At 45.7% G+C, this 14127-nt stretch overlaps 2 protein-coding genes and 6 non-coding genes across 8 annotated transcripts; 1 reads left to right on the top strand and 7 right to left on the bottom strand.

Moving 5' to 3' along the window:
- Positions 1–1581: 1581 nt before the first annotated feature.
- On the top strand, positions 1582–3132 carry H257_11325 (hypothetical protein; the record flags this gene model as incomplete). The annotated part of the gene is made up of 1 exon (XM_009838220.1): positions 1582–3132. One exon carries the CDS (start codon positions 1582–1584, stop codon positions 3130–3132), a length of 1551 nt encoding a protein of 516 aa, XP_009836522.1.
- Positions 3133–4278: 1146 nt separating this feature from the next.
- Positions 4279–5107, bottom strand: H257_11324 (hypothetical protein; the record flags this gene model as incomplete). Its single annotated transcript, XM_009838219.1, has 3 exons — positions 4279–4321; positions 4401–4618; positions 4673–5107. The coding sequence occupies 3 exons, from the start codon at positions 5105–5107 to the stop codon at positions 4279–4281; spliced, it is 696 nt and encodes a 231-aa protein (XP_009836521.1).
- A 2263-nt stretch (positions 5108–7370) lies between these two features.
- Positions 7371–7442, bottom strand: H257_11323. Its single transcript has one exon. It is a non-coding gene; the product is annotated as a tRNA-His (tRNA).
- A 1-nt stretch (position 7443) lies between these two features.
- Positions 7444–7516, bottom strand: H257_11322. Its single transcript has one exon. It is a non-coding gene; the product is annotated as a tRNA-Ala (tRNA).
- Positions 7517–9932: 2416 nt separating this feature from the next.
- On the bottom strand, positions 9933–10004 carry H257_11321. Its single transcript has one exon. It is a non-coding gene; the product is annotated as a tRNA-His (tRNA).
- Position 10005: 1 nt separating this feature from the next.
- H257_11320 lies at positions 10006–10078 on the bottom strand. Its single transcript has one exon. It is a non-coding gene; the product is annotated as a tRNA-Ala (tRNA).
- A 2415-nt stretch (positions 10079–12493) lies between these two features.
- Positions 12494–12565, bottom strand: H257_11319. Its single transcript has one exon. It is a non-coding gene; the product is annotated as a tRNA-His (tRNA).
- A 1-nt stretch (position 12566) lies between these two features.
- On the bottom strand, positions 12567–12639 carry H257_11318. Its single transcript has one exon. It is a non-coding gene; the product is annotated as a tRNA-Ala (tRNA).
- Positions 12640–14127: the final 1488 nt, after the last annotated feature.

The following is a 14127-nucleotide window of genomic DNA, read 5'->3' as shown; positions in this document are numbered from 1 at the left end:
GTAGTACTAGTAGTATATACTAGATACTGTTACGTTTCGTATTTGTTTCGTGAACCACCAAGTAACAGTAGGTATGTGAAACAGGGGATGACATACTGATCAAAATGATGCTGATATATATCAGGTATACAAAGTTCAAGTACACGAGTGTACCTACCTGTACATGTATGGTTGCAGTTGTCCATTCTTGCCAGAAGTTGTACAGTAGATTCACGTTTGACAGAAGTTGTAACGTTAGACTCGAAAATGGCACTTGAATTTTCTATATATCTCTGCTGGAAACTTTTGGATGCAACCTCCGGTTTTGCACACCCAAGCCGTGAATGAGCGTGTACCACTACTTCGAAGTACTGTACAGTAGGGTATCCAAGCGTCAGTGCAATCCAACCAGCCAATAGACCAAGAAGAATCACTTACTGACAGGGAAGCCCACCCAATTTGCACTTCTACCCGAGGTAGCCATATACATGTCATTTCGAAATTGCCTGCAAAACACCCGCGCTCAAGTACAGCACGAGTGTATGCATGGTAGTACTAGTATACTACTAGTACTGTAGAGTCCAATAAGCTAACTTACGGTCAGTTTGTAATAGTACTACGTACTATTGTTCTTTTCTAACTACTGGCGATGCACTTACATAACTCCGGGAGCAGCAAGATAAGGGGTCCGGGGTTTCACAGAAGTCGCCCAGAATAATGAACCCACCATAAATCTATATGATTTCAGTAAATATAATTTTGTGTGCAAACCAATCATAAAATCCAAGAGGAATATTCAACTTTTAAAATAACCAGGCAAATAATGCAACATATGTTGACGACACTCACACTAGGTACTCAATATGGCGCCGCCGCTGTCGCGGTTACAACTGACAATCGAGCAGAAGCATACACTATTACAGCAGCATGCGTCATATCCTGACATGAAAGGAGTTGAGTTGCGTCGATGGCTCGTTAAGTTCTTGGCCTTTCACGTGTCCCTCCAAAATCGACAATGGCGCGGTAGCTTAACTTCCACGATGACCACGATGGTGTCCATCTGTCATAGGATTGGTTACTGGGTCTTTGGAAGGAAAATGATTACGTAGGAAACAGAGGAACCATTTCTCTCAGGGAATTATTCATTCACCTAACTTCAAGTTGGAGTATAGTACGGTACTGCACATAGGTGTGGCTGACAGGAGTTGACCTACCAGGTACTAGTACCGATCAGAGTGATCCTCATATAAGGAATACAATGTTAATTAAAGCATAGCACGAGTATGCATTGTAGCAGTTGTGCTCGAAACCAAGTTGGATGCAAACCTCTATGGTAGTTTTGCACTGGCTTGTCCGAGCCGTGGACGAGCGCGTGCACTAGGGCATCCAAGCGTCACTGAATCCAAACGAATAATCGACCAAGAACAATCACTTGAAAGGCAGAGATGATGCACCTAACCCACCCAAATCGTTCTCGTACCCGGGGTAGCCATATCTGATGGAATGACCGTGAGACACATTTTGGTCCTTGCTACGACGTTGTCGTTTTGGTATATTTATGAAGATTTGTCATTTCGAAATTGCCAGCAAAACACCCGCATCATGCCTAGCATCTATGGTACGCTCGCCGTCGCGGTCATGACCGTGGGGGCGCAACAAACCCCGTTCAACTGGCAGCCATGCCCCGACACGAACGACACCCGCGTGCAATGTGGGTTTCTCAAAGTCCCCCTCAACCACTTGGATCCGTCGCCCAACCAAACTATCGATATCGCCGTCCGCCGCTTCCGCGTCCCCAATGCCGCCAAGGGCACCATCCTCCTCAACCCTGGGGGACCGGGGATATCTGGCATGCCCTTTGCTGAAAGCGGCGTCGCGCAGTACCTCGGGGGCCAGCACGACGTGTTGGGTTTCGACCCCCGTGGGGTGGGGATGTCGCGCCCCGCGCGCTGCACCAAGAACGGCTACACCGCCTCGAACGAGTGGCCCAGTCGGAGCAACGTGCCGTTCGACTCGCCGACCGCCGAGACATCGTTGGGGCGGTACGGGGCGTCCATAGAGGCCATAGTCCGCCGCTGCGAAATGTACGACGGCGACTACGTCAAGCACCTGTCGACGTCGTTCGTGGCGCGGGACATGGACCTGATCCGGGCCGCCCTAAACGAATCCGTGGTCAACTACTATGGCAAGTCCTACGGCACCGTTCTCGGTGCCACGTATGTCAACATGTTTCCCCACCGCGTCGGCCGCGTCGTGATCGAATCGGTGCTCGACCCGACACTGTACACGGGACCCTCGTCGGACCTGCTGGCCACGTCCACCGTTGATGCCGACGAAACGTTTGATTCATTTGCCAACACATGCGAGGCGGCGGGTCAGGCCAACTGCCCGCTCGCGTCCGAGCCCCAAGTCGGCAGGCGCGTTCGCGAGTTTCTGGCCACGATGGAGGAGACGCCTGTCATTGCGCCGACGGCGGCCAGGGACGACTTCTCCGTCCTCACAGCGGCCGATGTTCGATTCATGATCCTACAGGCATTGTACGACCCGAAGAAGTGGCTCGGCTTGGCGCGCGATCTGCACAACTTGTTGCGGGGCCAATACGTGTCGCCCCCCGTGCCCGATACATGCCCCGTGACAAACCCCTCCTACCTTGGCATGAGCATGGAGTTCCCCATCTACATTGCCAATGACGGTGAATTGAAGGGGACGCGGGACTGGCACCGCGCTCTCCGCGAGGCCAAGCGTAACAGCCCCCTCTTTGGCATGCAGTTTGCCTATGATGCCTTGCCTGCCATGTACTGGAAGATTCGCCCCGTGGAGCGCTACAGTGGTCCGTGGAACGTCCAGCTGCGCCAACCGATTTTGATTCTGCAAAACAAAATCGATCCCGTCACCCCCCTGCGCGGCGCCCGAGCGCTCGCCAGACTCATGGGCCCCAACGCGGTGTTCGTCACACGCGACGGGTATGGTCACGGCATCAACAGAATGCGCAGCAGCTGCATCCGCAATACCCTCGCCGCCTTCTTCAACAACGCCACGTACCCCAATCACAACTCCAACTGCAAAGTGGATGCAGGTCCGTTCGATCCTAAGCCCCACCAAGCCAGTACCGAAAGGAAGCTTGATGAGGTCGACGAAGCCGCGCGATTGTAAATGTCGGCGATCTTGGCCAAGGCCGAACGACCGTTGTAGTTCCGTTAATGCGTGATCAAGGTGTATAATGACAATGTCACAGCTCCAACTAAACTGGTAGTACCAGTTTAGTAATATGGTGCAAGTCATCTAAATTCTACAAAAAAAATGCCTTGTTTTGTGTTGAGATTTTTTACGAAAATAAGCCGTAATAACGATAGAATTACTGTTCAGATTTTCGATTGGTGAAAAATTGATCGAGTAATAGAATTTAACACCAACCGGCTTTTTTGTATGGAAATATGTGGAGCCAGGCCGAAAAGGAGCATCAAGAATATCTTGGTCTTTGTATACAGCACTTATCCGTATGAACGTTTCCATTGTATCCGGATTATTCAGGACGTTTAACGTACCCTAAAACACGTACTCCAAGTACTGTATCATACTTCGAAGTATACCAGTAATGATTTACTGTTAACTTCGAAATTTCGTGGGTTTAACAGTAAAACGTCTCCTCCTGAGGATGGCCGATCTGTGTACTACTACTAGTAGTCTTTAGATGACTTGCGCCATACTCCAGAGTAGTATAACTATTACTAACGTTAGTATACTACTACTTTAGTATACTACTACTTTAATACTACGTAGTTCTACGTACTAAGTAGTACCAGTATTAAATTGACGCCAAAACAAGTGCAAAGCACAATAGTACTACGTAGTAATAGTATTAATACAAAGTACTAGTACTACTCTGGAAAGAAATATAAGGAAGTGTCCACTGTCCGAGTGGAAAGAAATATAAGGAAGTCGTGTCTCACACAATTACAAACCTATTCTGGCTAGTTGGTCTTCGATCTCAAACTGGAGAACTCTATCACTGCAGGTAGCTACAAGGTCACTACTTACTATTAACGATTCTGGTAGTTGGCCAATACGACGCAGTTTAGCTTTGCCAATATGCTGCAGTTTGTTATTGTACCCGCTAACCTCCAGAATAGAAGTCATAACACCTTGCAGCGTCAGAAATATGTTCTCCGAAGTTTCCACACATCTAACTCTACATATGCCTCATGTACAGCTAGTATCAACTCATCGATATTGCTTGCTTCCTTTTTATACTGCAGCGTCTGAATAGCACGAAAGAATCCAAGATCCAAGATGTTCAAGTCAGGGCTGTTTGGTGGTTGAAAACGCGTCGAAATGTTCCATCCTAGAACAATTTGATATTAGTAATTCGAATATATACAACAAGAAAAATCATTGATACTACTATACCGAATGCTTTGCACGAAGACTCAAACATGGCGTCATGAATGTTGTGCGCCGAGGCATTGTCGTGTTGAAGTAGGATCGGGAGGCCCTTCAGTGATGGCGGCCAAATCCGTCGAATTGCAGGGAGGACGTGGTTCACCACCATATCGTAGTAAACGTCTCTTGTGACGGATATGGGCTTGGTTTCAATCGTACCAGCTTGTCGGTTTCGACTTGTACGCAATGCTGGCACGCCCTACACGAACGGTCACATCGCGATCTTGCCATCAAACCACGCTCCAGTCGCTACAACCAATCGTGGGCGCGCCACGGCGCAAAGGAACATCACTTTGGTTCGGAAGTTCGTGTTGTGACATGCTCGCGTCGGTTCCTCTTTGTCGATTCCGAGGTAGATTGTTTTTGTCAGCTCGTCGAGCCAAAACCACTTCCTGTCGAGGTGCACGTCGCTGTACATCGGATTGAACTTGCACACGTCGTTCGAATGCTCCACAAACTCCAAGCAGTAATTAATGTGATGGGCGTTGTGTGGCTTGAGCAGGGGCTTGAGGGAATTCGCGCTCACCCGGATCTGCTTGTCTTTGATGAGCCTGCGGACAGTGGTGTGCGACACACCCAAATGATGCCCCACAGCCCGTAATGACCGATGTTGCTTGGTCGGAATAGTTCGAAGCTTCTCGTTGGCGGCCCTGTGGAGAAGGGAATCGACTGCCAAAAACCGATACATGTGGTACGCTTCTCTGAACGACAGCTTATTCTCAGTGAACTACATGAGGTCGTGACCATTTTGTCGCTATCCAACCTGCATGGACATTAGATCTTTAAACCAGCAGCGGACTAACTTCCAATGTTACTGATATCAATACAATTGGACTGTAGTGCTTCCGAAATAGTATTTTAATTCGTCAGTAGATGTCAAATATGCATGCACTTTGCTACTGATAAGATATATATATTGCAATCAAGAACTCAGCAAATCCGAAAGAGACTAGGTTACTGATCAAAAACGCAGTAGCCGATCATTTAAACCCTATGGAACCAAATCAAATCGATCAGCAAACACGTTTTATTAATGGTATGAATCCATCTCCATCATATAATAGTTACTCTTCGAACGATTCATCGATGGCGACAGAAAGCGTGCAGCACGGTTGCTGTCAATAGACAATCTCACTTGGCGATTCAAACGATGGTGGCGTTGGGCTTCACTGCGCTTGTGAGGGGAAGTGAATTGAAGCGACAAGCTGATTCCCCCCAAAGGTGCAACCTCGATGATGTGGACACACATATAACCTACTTTGCGTTTTTAATATAGGTTTGAATCGAATATCCTTAATAAGAACAGTTTTGGCGAAATTTCTCCCAGCCTTTACATAAATGTACTCATCTATGGGATCTCAAAGATGTTATCATATAACGTAATATTTCGGTCAATACTTTGCTGGCGGTACTGTAATCTTGTGGAGGGATATCTCAGCCATTACTGTACGAACTCATGTTAAATTAATCTACTTGCACACCAGCTTCGTCTATGTCACCATGAAATCAACTTGCACACGTTTTGGGCACAAGCAGCTTCGATTCACCTCCGAAAACAATGCGAGATGGCTGAAGAAAGTTGTGGACTTTGTAACTTGTTAGTACAATGTACGAAGAATCAGGTAGTAGGGAAATTCCGAATAGTATCAGTGGGTGAAATTGTGATTCTACATCACGTCGGAGATCGAGTAGTTCGTCAGATAGTCGATCTCTAATCAAGTGGTGAGTTTTATTGGAAGTCGCATGGGTTATTTTCAATTTACTTGATCTGCTGCTCATTAACCCAACTACTGATCGTAAGGTTTATTGCTGCAGGGAACTTCACAATGCAAGGCCTACCGAAGAAAGTAAGAGTTGCACTATGAATTTGTCCAATGATATAGACTGCAAAACAATTCTTGAAACGAATGTCTTGGCGTTGGTAAGGCAGGGAGGCAAAACCTTCAGAGCAATAGTTTCAATTCGAGGCATGCTATCATTTCACACCGTCGCACCTAACTTGTTTGATTGCAATCAACAAACAGCTAGCTTCGTCCGTTAAACTCACTGCTACACCAGAGTAGAAGTGGCTATATACCGTTTTTAGCGTACATCTGCACCAACACTCGTGTTTGCCGTTGACTTGCACCAACAACTCAAGGATTTGTTGATTTGCACCTAATACGTGATATATTTACCAACCATGCTGCAGTTTCAATTGCGAAATTCAAAACATTAATGCCACATAGGAGATGTTGACTTCCTTGCTCAAACAACACGTAAACTCGGCCTTCTCAATCGCATCAGCGGAACGGGGCGTCGGGGTTGTTCACCTGGGCTAACACTGCTTCGACCTTAGAGTCCGGCAGGTGCTGCAACTTGTCGTCGAGAATATGGCTCCTCTGATGCCCTCGACCGGGTGGGTGTGGGGTAGGAGGTCGTGACCGACGGCAAAGGCATCGAATTCACTCTTCCGTTGGACCTACTCGTCACCCAGCACTACCTGTTTGGTCGACGACAGCGACATGACGGATTGATGGACACCCAATTTCATGTGGGCTATCTCGTAAACTACAAAGGACTGTCCTCACCTGTGACATCAAGCCTGTCGATCCTAGCTTACAAATCTAATGTTTTATCACAAGGTTATATGGTAGTTCATTTGAGCCCATGTGGCGTAAATGCCTCGACGAGGCCACGCTGCCATGCGTTTGGTGCGAAAATCGGTGAAGACCTCGAAGTCACATCTATATATGCGATTACATTATTGAAGAGAGGGGGGTAATAGATATTGGGGAGTATTGTTGGCGCCCGGGAAGTCCTACGATAGTTAATTCCTCCTATACCTATGGGGAAGAATATATGTGCTGATATCATTAATATAAGTGTCTACCTGGAAAAGTGGTCTCACAGGAAATGCGGAAGACGGTGAGTGCATTGTGTGGCTAAAATGAAAGGAAAGGTCAAAAAGATGCGCCTGCCGGGAGTCGAACCCAGGATGTCACGGCCACAACGTGAAGTACTGACCACTATACTACAGACGCCTGGAGCAGCAGGGTATCGATCCCTGTACCTCCCGCATGCGAAGCGGGCGCTCTACCATCTGAGCTACAACCCCATACTTTACAAATGAAATTCAATCAATCATATCAACATTGAACACTGTGGATCTCATCACCAGCGCCCTCGCTCAACCACTCTAGCCTCTGGGACCTACTAGCCATCCACATTACCACACTCGCACTCCAATATACGACACACACAGGCAACCATGCGACTCGTATTTCCAGTTGAATTGCGATTCTCGCCCTCAACGTCAGACGTAGAACGCTTAAACATCTACTTAAATGATTTCATTAGATCTTTAAACCAGCTGCTGACTAACTTCCAATGCTACTGATATCAATACAATTGGACTGTAGTGCTTCCGAAATAGTATTTTAATTCGTCAGTAGATGTCAAATATGCATGCACTTTGCTACTGATAAGATATATATATTGCAATCAAGAACTCAGCAAATCCGAAAGAGACTAGGTTACTGATCAAAAACGCAGTAGCCGATCATTTAAACCCTATGGAACCAAATCAAATCGATCAGCAAACACGTTTTATTAATGGTATGAATCCATCTCCATCATATAATAGTTACTCTTCGAACGATTCATCGATGGCGACAGAAAGCGTGCAGCACGGTTGCTGTCAATAGACAATCTCACTTGGCGATTCAAACGATGGTGGCGTTGGGCTTCACTGCGCTTGTGAGGGGAAGTGAATTGAAGCGACAAGCTGATTCCCCCCAAAGGTACAACCTCGATGATGTGGACACACATATAACCTACTTTGCGTTTTTAATATAGGTTTGAATCGAATATCCTTAATAAGAACAGTTTTGGCGAAATTTCTCCCAGCCTTTACATAAATGTACTCATCTATGGGATCTCAAAGATGTTATCATATAACGTAATATTTCGGTCAATACTTTGCTGGCGGTACTGTAATCTTGTGGAGGGATATCTCAGCCATTACTGTACGAACTCATGTTAAATTCAATCTACTTGCACACCAGCTTCGTCTATGTCACCATGAAATCAACTTGCACACGTTTTGGGCACAAGCAGCTTCGATTCACCTCCGAAAACAATGCGAGATGGCTGAAGAAAGTTGTGGACTTTGTAACTTGTTAGTACAATGTACGAAGAATCAGGTAGTAGGGAAATTCCGAATAGTATCAGTGGGTGAAATTGTGATTCTACATCACGTCGGAGATCGAGTAGTTCGTCAGATAGTCGATCTCTAATCAAGTGGTGAGTTTTATTGGAAGTCGCATGGGTTATTTTCAATTTACTTGATCTGCTGCTCATTAACCCAACTACTGATCGTAAGGTTTATTGCTGCAGGGAACTTCACAATGCAAGGCCTACCGAAGAAAGTAAGAGTTGCACTATGAATTTGTCCAATGATATAGACTGCAAAACAATTCTTGAAACGAATGTCTTGGCGTTGGTAAGGCAGGGAGGCAAAACCTTCAGAGCAATAGTTTCAATTCGAGGCATGCTATCATTTCACACCGTCGCACCTAACTTGTTTGATTGCAATCAACAAACAGCTAGTTTCGTCCGTTAAACTCACTGCTACACCAGAGTAGAAGTGGCTATATACCGTTTTTAGCGTACATCTGCACCAACACTCGTGTTTGCCGTTGACTTGCACCAACAACTCAAGGATTTGTTGATTTGCACCTAATACGTGATATATTTACCAACCATGCTGCAGTTTCAATTGCGAAATTCAAAACATTAATGCCACATAGGAGATCTTGACTTCCTTGCTCAAACAACACGTAAACTCGGCCTTCTCAATCGCATCAGCGGAACGGGGCGTCGGGGTTGTTCACCTGGGCTAACACTGCTTCGACCTTAGAGTCCGGCAGGTGCTGCAACTTGTCGTCGAGAATATGGCTCCTCTGATGCCCTCGACCGGGTGGGTGTGGGGTAGGAGGTCGTGACCGACGGCAAAGGCATCGAATTCACTCTTCCGTTGGACCTACTCGTCACCCAGCACTACCTGTTTGGTCGACGACAGCGACATGACGGATTGATGGACACCCAATTTCATGTGGGCTATCTCGTAAACTACAAAGGACTGTCCTCACCTGTGACATCAAGCCTGTCGATCCTAGCTTACAAATCTAATGTTTTATCACAAGGTTATATGGTAGTTCATTTGAGCCCATGTGGCGTAAATGCCTCGACGAGGCCACGCTGCCATGCGTTTGGTGCGAAAATCGGTGAAGACCTCGAAGTCACATCTATATATGCGATTACATTATTGAAGAGAGGGGGGTAATAGATATTGGGGAGTATTGTTGGCGCCCGGGAAGTCCTACGATAGTTAATTCCTCCTATACCTATGGGGAAGAATATATGTGCTGATATTATTAATATAAGTGTCTACCTGGAAAAGTGGTCTCACAGGAAATGCGGAAGACGGTGAGTGCATTGTGTGGCTAAAATGAAAGGAAAGGTCAAAAAGATGCGCCTGCCGGGAGTCGAACCCAGGATGTCACGGCCACAACGTGAAGTACTGACCACTATACTACAGACGCCTGGAGCAGCAGGGTATCGATCCCTGTACCTCCCGCATGCGAAGCGGGCGCTCTACCATCTGAGCTACAACCCCATACTTTACAAATGAAATTCAATCAATCATATCAACATTGAACACTGTGGATCTCATCACCAGCGCCCTCGCTCAACCACTCTAGCCTCTGGGACCTACTAGCCATCCACATTACCACACTCGCACTCCAATATACGACACACACAGGCAACCATGCGACTCGTATTTCCAGTTGAATTGCGATTCTCGCCCTCAACGTCAGACGTAGAACGCTTAAACATCTACTTAAATGATTTCATTAGATCTTTAAACCAGCTGCTGACTAACTTCCAATGCTACTGATATCAATACAATTGGACTGTAGTGCTTCCGAAATAGTATTTTAATTCGTCAGTAGATGTCAAATATGCATGCACTTTGCTACTGATAAGATATATATATTGCAATCAAAAACTCAGCAAATCCGAAAGAGACTAGGTACTGATCAAAAACGCAGTAGCCGATCATTTAAACCCTATGTAACCAAATCAAATCGATCAGCAAACACGTTTTATTAATGGTATGAATCCATCTCCATCATATAATAGTTACTCTTCGAACGATTCATCGATGGCGACAGAAAGCATGCAGCACGGTTGCTGTCAATAGACAATCTCACTTGGCGATTCAAACGATGGTGGCGTTGGGCTTCACTGCGCTTGTGAGGGGAAGTGAATTGAAGCGACAAGCTGATTCCCCCCAAAGGTGCAACCTCGATGATGTGGACACACATATAACCTACTTTGCGTTTTTAATATAGGTTTGAATCGAATATCCTTAATAAGAACAGTTTTGGCGAAATTTCTCCCAGCCTTTACATAAATGTACTCATCTATGGGATCTCAAAGATGTTATCATATAACGTAATATTTCGGTCAATACTTTGCTGGCGGTACTGTAATCTTGTGGAGGGATATCTCAGCCATTACTGTACGAACTCATGTTAAATTCAATCTACTTGCACACCAGCTTCGTCTATGTCACCATGAAATCAACTTGCACACGTTTTGGGCACAAGCAGCTTCGATTCACCTCCGAAAACAATGCGAGATGGCTGAAGAAAGTTGTGGACTTTGTAACTTGTTAGTACAATGTACGAAGAATCAGGTAGTAGGGAAATTCCGAATAGTATCAGTGGGTGAAATTGTGATTCTACATCACGTCGGAGATCGAGTAGTTCGTCAGATAGTCGATCTCTAATCAAGTGGTGAGTTTTATTGGAAGTCGCATGGGTTATTTTCAATTTACTTGATCTGCTGCTCATTAACCCAACTACTGATCGTAAGGTTTATTGCTGCAGGGAACTTCACAATGCAAGGCCTACCGAAGAAAGTAAGAGTTGCACTATGAATTTGTCCAATGATATAGACTGCAAAACAATTCTTGAAACGAATGTCTTGGCGTTGGTAAGGCAGGGAGGCAAAACCTTCAGAGCAATAGTTTCAATTCGAGGCATGCTATCATTTCACACCGTCGCACCTAACTTGTTTGATTGCAATCAACAAACAGCTAGTTTCGTCCGTTAAACTCACTGCTACACCAGAGTAGAAGTGGCTATATACCGTTTTTAGCGTACATCTGCACCAACACTCGTGTTTGCCGTTGACTTGCACCAACAACTCAAGGATTTGTTGATTTGCACCTAATACGTGATATATTTACCAACCATGCTGCAGTTTCAATTGCGAAATTCAAAACATTAATGCCACATAGGAGATCTTGACTTCCTTGCTCAAACAACACGTAAACTCGGCCTTCTCAATCGCATCAGCGGAACGGGGCGTCGGGGTTGTTCACCTGGGCTAACACTGCTTCGACCTTAGAGTCCGGCAGGTGCTGCAACTTGTCGTCGAGAATATGGCTCCTCTGATGCCCTCGACCGGGTGGGTGTGGGGTAGGAGGTCGTGACCGACGGCAAAGGCATCGAATTCACTCTTCCGTTGGACCTACTCGTCACCCAGCACTACCTGTTTGGTCGACGACAGCGACATGACGGATTGATGGACACCCAATTTCATGTGGGCTATCTCGTAAACTACAAAGGACTGTCCTCACCTGTGACATCAAGCCTGTCGATCCTAGCTTACAAATCTAATGTTTTATCACAAGGTTATATGGTAGTTCATTTGAGCCCATGTGGCGTAAATGCCTCGACGAGGCCACGCTGCCATGCGTTTGGTGCGAAAATCGGTGAAGACCTCGAAGTCACATCTATATATGCGATTACATTATTGAAGAGAGGGGGGTAATAGATATTGGGGAGTATTGTTGGCGCCCGGGAAGTCCTACGATAGTTAATTCCTCCTATACCTATGGGGAAGAATATATGTGCTGATATTATTAATATAAGTGTCTACCTGGAAAAGTGGTCTCACAGGAAATGCGGAAGACGGTGAGTGCATTGTGTGGCTAAAATGAAAGGAAAGGTCAAAAAGATGCGCCTGCCGGGAGTCGAACCCAGGATGTCACGGCCACAACGTGAAGTACTGACCACTATACTACAGACGCCTGGAGCAGCAGGGTATCGATCCCTGTACCTCCCGCATGCGAAGCGGGCGCTCTACCATCTGAGCTACAACCCCATACTTTACAAATGAAATTCAATCAATCATATCAACATTGAACACTGTGGATCTCATCACCAGCGCCCTCGCTCAACCACTCTAGCCTCTGGGACCTACTAGCCATCCACATTACCACACTCGCACTCCAATATACGACACACACAGGCAACCATGCGACTCGTATTTCCAGTTGAATTGCGATTCTCGCCCTCAACGTCAGACGTAGAACGCTTAAACATCTACTTAAATGATTTCATTAGATCTTTAAACCAGCTGCTGACTAACTTCCAATGCTACTGATATCAATACAATTGGACTGTAGTGCTTCCGAAATAGTATTTTAATTCGTCAGTAGATGTCAAATATGCATGCACTTTGCTACTGATAAGATATATATATTGCAATCAAAAACTCAGCAAATCCGAAAGAGACTAGGTACTGATCAAAAACGCAGTAGCCGATCATTTAAACCCTATGTAACCAAATCAAATCGATCAGCAAACACGTTTTATTAATGGTATGAATCCATCTCCATCATATAATAGTTACTCTTCGAACGATTCATCGATGGCGACAGAAGCATGCAGCACGGTTGCTGTCAATAGACAATCTCACTTGGCGATTCAAACGATGGTGGCGTTGGGCTTCACTGCGCTTGTGAGGGGAAGTGAATTGAAGCGACAAGCTGATTCCCCCCAAAGGTGCAACCTCGATGATGTGGACACACATATAACCTACTTTGCGTTTTTAATATAGGTTTGAATCGAATATCCTTAATAAGAACAGTTTTGGCGAAATTTCTCCCAGCCTTTACATAAATGTACTCATCTATGGGATCTCAAAGATGTTATCATATAACGTAATATTTCGGTCAATACTTTGCTGGCGGTACTGTAATCTTGTGGAGGGATATCTCAGCCATTACTGTACGAACTCATGTTAAATTCAATCTACTTGCACACCAGCTTCGTCTATGTCACCATGAAATCAACTTGCACACGTTTTGGGCACAAGCAGCTTCGATTCACCTCCGAAAACAATGCGAGATGGCTGAAGAAAGTTGTGGACTTTGTAACTTGTTAGTACAATGTACGAAGAATCAGGTAGTAGGGAAATTCCGAATAGTATCAGTGGGTGAAATTGTGATTCTACATCACGTCGGAGATCGAGTAGTTCGTCAGATAGTCGATCTCTAATCAAGTGGTGAGTTTTATTGGAAGTCGCATGGGTTATTTCCAATTTACTTGATCTGCTGCTCATTAACCCATCTACTGATCGTAATGTTTATTGTATTTCAGTAGCTTCTGGTGGCTTACCTTGTCCATTCGCCGGCCATGGTGGTCCCCACGTCGCTCTCCTTGGCGACACTGCTGATGGCAATCATGGTGGCCTTCTTGTGAGTGTTTAGCAGCAGTCCTTGTGGCGAACCATTTGGTGGTGGTCCTAGTGGTGGTGGTCATTGTGGTGGTGATTGCGGTCCTTTTGGCGGTGATGGTTGTCCTTGTG

The sequence above is a fragment of the Aphanomyces astaci genome, assembly GCF_000520075.1.
Source record: "Aphanomyces astaci strain APO3 unplaced genomic scaffold supercont1.33, whole genome shotgun sequence".
NCBI classification, from domain to species: domain Eukaryota; phylum Oomycota; class Saprolegniomycetes; order Saprolegniales; family Verrucalvaceae; genus Aphanomyces; species Aphanomyces astaci.
The sequence above is the reverse complement of the archived record's forward strand: the minus strand, read 5'-3'. Positions and strand labels throughout refer to the sequence as shown.